This window comes from Humulus lupulus, chromosome 2, assembly GCF_963169125.1.
Source record: "Humulus lupulus chromosome 2, drHumLupu1.1, whole genome shotgun sequence".
Classification (NCBI taxonomy): domain Eukaryota; kingdom Viridiplantae; phylum Streptophyta; class Magnoliopsida; order Rosales; family Cannabaceae; genus Humulus; species Humulus lupulus.
Genome location: NC_084794.1, coordinates 92,713,836 through 92,723,167, shown reverse-complemented (window position 1 = coordinate 92,723,167; position 9,332 = coordinate 92,713,836). Strand labels below are relative to the sequence as shown.

The 9,332-nt window shown below is 38.4% G+C and overlaps 1 protein-coding gene across 1 annotated transcript; it reads left to right on the top strand.

Annotated features, from left to right (window-relative positions):
• Positions 1-162: 162 nt before the first annotated feature.
• Positions 163-5,912, top strand: LOC133818228 (uncharacterized). The gene is made up of 6 exons (XM_062250979.1): positions 163-760; positions 1,982-2,878; positions 4,158-4,668; positions 4,733-4,977; positions 5,058-5,563; positions 5,651-5,912. Exons 4-6 carry the CDS (start codon positions 4,846-4,848, stop codon positions 5,775-5,777), a joined length of 765 nt encoding a protein of 254 aa, XP_062106963.1. The 5' UTR covers positions 163-760; positions 1,982-2,878; positions 4,158-4,668; positions 4,733-4,845; the 3' UTR covers positions 5,778-5,912.
• The last annotated feature ends 3,420 nt before the right edge of the window (positions 5,913-9,332 follow it).

Here is a 9,332-nt window from a genome sequence, read left to right as displayed (position 1 = left end):
CTGGATCTTTCTTTTCCTGCCTCTTTGTGCTGCGACTTTTGACAATTTTTCTCCATTCAAATTGATAGAGAAGCTAGTTGGGACTCCTTGAGGAATAACTGGGTTGACAGTCGTTGGGGTTGTTACTTTTTTGATAGCTTCAGAAATGTCCTCGATCCGTTTAGTTCCAACCCATTATCAGATACTTGGCTTGAATTGAACGCCTTAATCTCCAATGGTAACAACCCACTGGAAAGATTGGGCCTGCCAACTTCCATTTTCTATTGGGCTCTTATGAGTGATCCATTAAATCTTCAAATACAAGTGGTGGCTTAAATAAGAATGGAGTGGGCTAATATTTATTAACTGTTTCCTTCCCCATATAAAGTTTGAAGGCTTGGACCCAACACTCCCTACTCGACCAAGGGATTGATACAGATTTGGGCCCAAAAAAATTTGCTGAGATTTTGGGAATTTCTTTCCTCTCGACTTGGCTTAGTTGTTGGGTCACCTTTCAAATTAAAAGGGAAATTTTACACTTTATGTTCTATAACATATTTAATTTTTTTAAAATGCCAACATAACTTACTCTCCCAAACATATACCATTTTTAAATTTTTGGACAAAAACACCCCTAGCATTAAACACTCTCTTCCCAGCCAAACTCTCTCATTTCTCTCAACCAAGCAGACCCCTCACATTCTCACCATCTCTCTCAGGCGAAGCTCTCTCTCTCTCCTCACAGTCGCCATTGCCACCTTCTTCTCCATCGCCGGCCACGGTAAGGCAGTTGTTGTGGTTTTTTTTAAATTTTTTTTTAAAATCGTAATGTATAAATCGATGAAATGAGTTTGATTTTAAATCTTTATTTTGCAAAAATGTAGCTTAAAATGGGTTTGATTCTATGTGCATCATTTTGGAAGATTATGTTTACATTCTGCAAAAATTTTGTGGGTCGATGTTCATTTGATTCCACATCGATGCCATTTTGATGCTTCATCGATGGTAATTCGATGACATATAGTGCATGTGCAGATTTTTAAAATATTGAAAAGTTGTTCATCGATGCGCAATCGATTCTCCATCGATAGTATTTCGATGGACCAGTAAATGAAGGCGATAGTCCATCGATGCGATATCGATGGTATATCGATGTCATTTCAATGGTTGCATGGTTTTCATTTTTTTGTATAAAATTCGATGAAATTTTGATGCTTTGTTGATGCTATGTCGATGCGATGTCGATGGCTTTTATATGTTTATTCGATGCTCCATCGATGCTATTTTGATGGTATATCGATGGTTGTTCGAGCACATTAATTTGATGGTGATGCATCGATGGTTATTCGATGCTATGTCGATGCCATGTCGATGGCTTTTATATGTTTATTCGATGCTCCATCGATGCGATTTCGATGGTTGTTCGAGCACATTAATTTGATGGTGATGCATCAATGGTTATTCGATGCTATGTCGATGGATTTATGTGTTTATTCGATGATCCATCGATGCTATTTCGATGGTTGTTCGAGCACATTAATTTGATGGTGATGCATTGATGGTTATTCGATGCTATGACGATGCTATGTCGATGCGATGTCGATGGCTTTATATGTTTATTCGATGCTCCATTGATGCTATTTCGATGGTATATCGATGGTTGTTAGAGCACATTAATTTGATGGTGATGCATTGATGTTTATTCAATGCTATGTCGATGCGATGTCGATGGCTTTTATATGTTTATTCGATGCTCCATCAATGCTATTTCGATGGTATATCGATGGTTGTTCGAGCACATTAATTTGATGGTGATGCATCGATGGTTATTCGATGCTATGTCGATGCGATGTCGATGGCTTTATATGTTTATTCCATGCTCCATCGATGCTATTTCGATGGTATATCGATTTTATTTCGATGACAACAACAAACAACAACAGACTGAGTATTTTTTGTAAATTCAACTAATTTCTCTTTTTTTTTTTTTGATATTTTGCAGATGTCACCCAAACGTATCCCACCACTTGAGATCCCTATAGAGGATCATTATGTTGATCATATGACCTATAGGGGTTCCAAGAGGTTAACAAAATTGAAGAAAAGATTTGAGGAGCATGGATTGTTGGGGAGGATGAATGAGTCTGTTTTTGGACCATTCTTCACAGCCCCTGCCTTGTCGGTCTCTGGGGCATTGGTGCACACACTGCTTTTACGGAAGGTCAAGTCTCCGCATGGTGATGAGGTGCACTTCTTGATAGGCCCAAACTTATGTAAGTTTGGGGTGCACGAGTTTGCCATTATCACTGGCCTGAGCTACTCCTGTCCACCACTTGTTGTTGACATTCAACCTCACATTACTTCCTCCCGCCTAGTTGATACATATTTCAGTGTGGAACCCGAGAAAGACATTAGGTTCAGTATGTTGGAACGAGCTTTTAGTATGTGTGATGTACTTGATGATTTGTACAAGCTCAATTTGGTTTACTTTGTGGAGGGGATACTATTGGCCGCTAAGAACGACAATGCTATTTGGCGAGATTCATTGTCGGTCGCCGAGGATTTAGATTATTTTGAGAAGTATCCGTGGGGATCCCTTTCATTCAATACAACAGTGAAACAATTCAATAGAGATATGAAAGCAATTGGTGCTACAATACCAGGTAAGAAGGCGAAGAAGATCACTGAGGTGGAGTCTTCTAAGGGTGTTTAGGTGGAGGCAAGGTACACTTGCAAGGGGTATCCACCAGCCTTGCAATATTGGGAATACGAGACGATTCTTGATTTACAGAAGGAATACGCCAAGCCCTGTGGATTCAAGTTCCCTAGGATGCTACAGCGGGAGAGCATAGGCCAGCCGAAGCATTTGCATTTGAAGGATGTACTTGCGATGAGACATGTAAGTTATATTAAATTTAATGTTATGAAAAAATGTTTTGCTTCAATGGAAATTGATAATAATATTACAACTCTATGCAATAATATTACAAATAAATATAGATTGATTAAATAAGGTTACAACTCTATAACTGAAGGTACAAATAAACAAAATAGAAGAAGAAGAAGAGAAGAAGAATGGAATAGTGAAAAATACAACTCTAAGCAAAAGATTACAAATAAAGTAAAAGTGTTTGGAACACAAGAAAAGATGATTACAACTCTAAACAAAATTACAAGTAAATAAAACAAGAGGAATGAGAAGAAAAGCAATAGAGGAAATTGTAAGAACAAAACAAAGAAAACTCTCACTTACACAACCTAAGTGAAGAGTGTTGGGGATCACCAACTTGAACAAGGTTTAAAACCTTTGTCCAAAAGCTTATTTCCCCCTAACTCAAGCACTAAGGGATCTCTCTCAGATATTGGAAAAGCTTTCTGGAATTATCAAGCCTCAAGGTGTTTCTAGCCAAGTGCTCTAATGGATAGAAATGTTGTGTCATACAAGTGAGCTATAGGCTACGATTTATAGAGTTTAGAGACACCCTTTGAATTTCAAATTCCACCAACCCCCATGGCTGTTACCAATGTTTAATTGGATTAATATGGAATTAAAAATGAGATTTGGGAGTTATTTGGGTTTTTTGAGCCGTTCAACAAAGATTGAAAAAACTGAAAAAATGGTCAGTTTTTGGCTTGTGGCCGCGGCCACTAGCCTCTGTCCCACAGGCCGCGGCCACCAACATTCAGTGGCTGCGGCCACCGACCATTTTCAGCACTAAAAAATGTGCTGTTTTTCCAAACGGTTCAAAACCCTCCCAAATGATTTTGTAACTCCCAAAACACATTATTTGGGTTAAAATCATATCTCTAACAGCCATATCACCTATGGCTTTATGAAATTCATCTCAATATTGTGTAACAACAATTTTACACAATAAAGGGTAATATTTGGAAGTTACAAATTTGTAACACCAAATATGTTACATTATTTGGATATATCTCATATATCTAAATATTGTAACTCTCTATTATATGTTAAAATATGTGACACACTTTGTCATATTTATTTAATCTAAAACATTATATTATAATATAATATAATATTATATTATATTATAAAATAATATAATATTACATTATATTATAAAATAATATAACATTTAAATAATTCAAGAACTTTTGAATTATACTAATCAACTTATGTTATTTCTAATTTGCTTGTTTTGTTTCCATTACAGTTGTCATGCATTTCTATCCTAATGTCTCGACCAAATGAGCGAGGCTTCTTCGATACCATATATCAGAGGACAAAGGGGGATGCTCCTAGGTATGCGATGCTGTAGGATATAATCCAGCCTGCACCAGAGGATGGAAGACCTTACGATCCTGAGGCAGAGGCTACTGCGGTGGCTGAGATAGCCGTGGAGGCTGGCATATTTGTGGAGGATGCCTCGACAGAGACTGCTCCAGATACTAGTGCAGAACCTACTCCTGCTCCTGCTCCTGGGGCTTATGAGGTTGTGTTGGGTGAGATGGCCAGACTATCAGGTGCAGTGGACGAGGTTAAGGCCACTCTAGGAATCGTCCTTAAAAATCAAGAAGTCATATTAGAGAGGCTGGCAACACTAGGTGGTATACCTACTCTTGCACCTACTCCAGCAAAGGATGTAGAGTACGATATTCTCCCCACATGTTACGAGCCTCCTATTAGAGAAGCCACACCTTCTTAGCCAGTGCAGACGGTCTTAGGTACGACTAATCCATGAGTTCTTACATGTTTTAAAGAGATTAGATACTAATTGCTCCTTTACAGGTAAGCGCACTAGACAGAGACCAGTGAGGTACGAGGACTATACTCCAGCAGCCAAGAAACCAAAGTTCAAGGACCCAGTTACGATCCTTCCTTTAAAGGTGTTGGATCAAGATATGTTGACAACTTTTAACCGATGGGTACTCGGTGAGATTGACAACAGCAGACCGAGGAAGTTGGAATGTTGTGATGGGACCCCTGTTTTGTTCTTGAAGTTAAAGGTGGCAAAAGAATGGTTGGAAAAAAATGTAAGTCTCTTATGTTTGTTAGAACATTTATCTCATTTTAACAATCCACTCTTCCTTAATGTTACTCTATTTATTTGCAGCATCCCGACGCTGCGAATTATCTTATACGAAGACGTCTTTTTGAGTTTCCGAAGACGTACCCCGTGAAAGCCACCGTACTTGATTCATCATTTGCACAATATATTCCTGCCAGATACGAGGAATTCAAGAAAAATGGCAGGACTTACCAATGGGACTCGGACATTCTTGATTTCCTGAAAGGAGATGCCAAAAAGTACAAGAAGCCTTGGGGTGATTGCAACGAGGTCTACTTCCACTGCTGCATGGAAAATCGGCACTGGGTCCTTTGCGAAATAAATTTTGCTGATTGGATGATCACTGTATTTGACTCAGATCATTCTAACTTTAGCCATAATAAGTTTTCTGAGTTGATCGAGCCTTGGACTAGGATGCTTCCATCTTTACTCAACGCTTCTGGTATGTTTAAAGGACACCCCAAGTTGAAAATAGCTAGACCGAAGATCACCGTTCCAAACTTTGATTGGCGGCGCATGTCCACTGATATTGTCCCACAGTCTAGAACCAGGTATTTAGACGTACTAACTTCAGATTTTCATAACACTGTTCTCCTTTAATTTTCAATACACTCATAAATGCAATTTCTCGGTTTCAGCGGAGATTGCGGCATATTCTCCATCAAACACTTAGAGTTTATTCTTGGAGACATTCCCTTATCATATGCAATCGAGGACAACATTCAGTATTTCAGGGATAAATTATGCATCGACATTTTTTTATGAGAATGTGTACCCTTGATGTTAGAACATTTATTTTGATTTCTTTATGTTATAACATTTATTTTGATTTCTCCTTAGTTTTGTATATAAAAAATGTCATTTCGATGGCTATTCGATGACACACAATAGTATATTTCTCTTTAGTTATGTATATAAACAATGTCATTTCGATTAACAAAGTCCATTAATACACAAATAAAAAGAGTAACAAAGTCCATTAATACACAAATAAAAAGATTAACAAAGACCATTAGTACCCAAATAAAAGTTTAACATTGATGCCATAAATTTCAAACACGAACTTTACAAGTTTCCCTATTATGGCCTAGACCTCCACAAGTGCTGCACTTGCGTTGTACAGCTAATTTTTCTCCATTGGAAGAATGTCGTTTCATCTTAGGCCTACCTTGTTTCTTCTTTGGACGACCAATTGGATTTTTTCTGCATAGGTGTTCTCACTTTTATTGTCATAATGTCATGTGGAACAATCCACTCTTCCTCGTTACCAGTAAGATATATAGATTCTGTGTAAGAGGACCTCCAGTCTCAATTTTATAGTAATTTGAACACAACAAATAAAAGTTCACCCCTCGCTTAAGGGATCCAGATAGTGCATGAGCACATGGGATACCAATAATCTGAAACACGCCACATGTGCATGTCTTATTCAGGAGGTCGACTTCACCATTCAACTCACCATCTAACACATGAAACTCATGCCTACCTATTGCATAAGGGATCAAGAATCGAGCTTTCTCAGCCATATCCACCAAAATTTTCTCATAGGTCGGTGCAAGAGTTGTAGTTGTCTTCTCGATAGTTTCTCTCCTATCACAGAACCAGGACTGCTGTGTGAAGCAAATAAATTCGACGAATGTAGTTATCAGAAAGCTCCTAGCGTCCCGGGTCTTATTGTTGAAACTTTCAGCGTAATTGCTTGTCATTATATTATACCTAGTATCAAGGAAAACTAACATTTAATAGTAATGTACATTTAGAAGATTTCATAAATTAAAATACAATTCACAATGACATACCTATTTCCAGGAAAGTAAGCACGAGTCCACTTATAGAAACCCATGCCTTCTAGGTATTGAGCAATGGCTAGGTCTTTTGATTTGATTTTTTCGAAGTTAGTGTGGAACTCGGATTTCCTAAAAGCATGTCACATTATACATCAACACATGACAATGATCAGTCTTGAATTTAGTAACCACATTCATACTAATGTGGTGGCAGCAAGCACCGTGATAGGCATCGGGGAAAATAGTTTCCAAGGCATGTGTAATACTTGCATGCCTGTCAGATACAAACGCCAGGTCCTCAACTTCCCCAATCGCTTCCTTTATCTTTGACATGAAATACTTCCAAGAATCATGATTCTCACTATCCACAATACCAAATGCAACTGGATATAGATGGTTATTTGCATCCAGCGCGACTGCACATAACATCTGCCCACCGTATTTTGTCTTTAAAAAAGTGTCGTCCACACATAACACAGGACAACATGTAAGAAACCCTCTTCTACTAACTCTGAGTGAGAAAAAGCAATATTTGAATCGATCTTCCTCAGTGACAAAATCTGTCAACGTCCCAGGATTTGTCTTTTGAAGCATGAACAGGTACGATGGTAACTTCTGGTAGGATGCTTCCAGTGTCCCTCTGACATAAGAAAGAGCCTTCTCTCGGCATCTCCAAGCTTTTCCATATGACAACTCAATGCCATAATCATTCTTAATTTCCTCTCTTATGTTGTTTTCCATGTACGCATTCCATCCAGTTTGATATTTTATCTGTATGCAATGACCAATAACCCAAGGTGCAGCTTGGCGATGGCCTTTATGTCGGAGGTCAAGTGAGCAAGTGTGTTTGTTGGTGAAACGAGTTATCTCTAACATATCAGATTTAGGAATTCTCTTCCCCCTCAATCTCCACCCACCATCAGGATCCTTGCAAGTGATATACCAAACTTCAGTACTTGACTTCTTCACCACAAACTCGAAGTTATGCTTCATTGCATACAAGTGTGCCTTCGTCTTTAACTCTAACTTGTTCTCAAGAACCTTCCCAACTTCTATTACTCCAAAACTCACTCCAGATAATGTGGGGATAACATAAGAGGGGCATGGGATATCTTCAGCAGTATACGCCGGAGAACTCCATCTATTTCTATCGTCTTGTGTAGTTGGACGACTGCTCTCTGAGCCAGCAGTCCTCCGTTCTTGTCTTTCTTGACGTCTTGGCATGGGTTGTACATTTAAATTATCTACTTGAACTACAGGTAGCATCGACAACCGATTCTCTGAGTTATCATCAGAACTACTGCACCCCTCAACTCTTTCATCATCATCACCAAAATGGGCAACTGGATCGTCATTGACATAAGGCTCATACTCATACCCATCATCATGCGGGAGATTTGTTGGGGGAAAAAAGTTTCATTATGACTAGGACCTCCCATGCATACACTTGGCCCAGAAGCTGTTTGTGGAACAGCCGTGTAGGATTGGTTATGATTTTCCATATTAACACTCGCTCTAGGAGATGGATCAATAAGAGAAATGTTCTTTGCAATCAAACTAACACATAAAGGAACCCAATGTTTTAAGGACTTCGAATTGTCAAGAATAAGAGCACTAACTCCTTCATCGTTTGTGATTTCAATGGGATTTACGCTAAAATCATTGCATGTAAACGACACTGATGGTTGCCATCTGTACGCGATTCCATTTCGATGGTATATCGATGCCATATCGATGCTGAACCAAATCAACATATATGGCATCGATTCAACATCGATATACCATCGATATTACATCGAAAATAACATCTAAATTAGATGTTCGCCTCAGCATCGACATTCTATCGATGTACCATCGGTTTTGGAATGACTCCCACATAATCTCAGATCCGAAGAACAGTTCAAAAATTGCAGAAAAAAATCCAAACTCAACTACGGAACAGTTCGAATCTAATATCTAACCATGACATTTCATATTCACAAGTAGATAGAATGAAATGATACTTACCCATGATTTTTTCTCTTAAAAAACACCAAGAATGACAATTTCTTCACTTGAAATGAAACTTCCAGATCCGAGCAGTACAATTTCTTCAACGATTTGGCTATGAAAATCGACAAGGGTTGCTGTGAAAAATGGCTATAAATGATGAATGAGAGAAAGAGATAGAGAGAAAAATGTGTGAAGTGTTAAATTTGAGTGATGAGAGTATTTTAGTCCAAAATAGGGGAGGGGGCACATTATTGAGAGAATTTTTATGATAGCATGTTAAAAAATTTATATTATGATGCATATAGTGTGAAATTTCCCAATTAAAAATACCTAGGTCATGTCTTATTATCGTAGGCATTGTGTCCTGCATGTTTCTGTGAGAAGTACTTGCGTCTGCATGCATTTTCTTACTGGATGTCTCACTAACATTGGCAAGTTTTATCACTTCTTCTCCTGATTTTTTTTCTTTTGAGTGGCAGAGTTAACCATTTCGAAGCTATCCCTTTGTTTCGTTGTATGACCCGAGCTGCAGGCAGAGGCA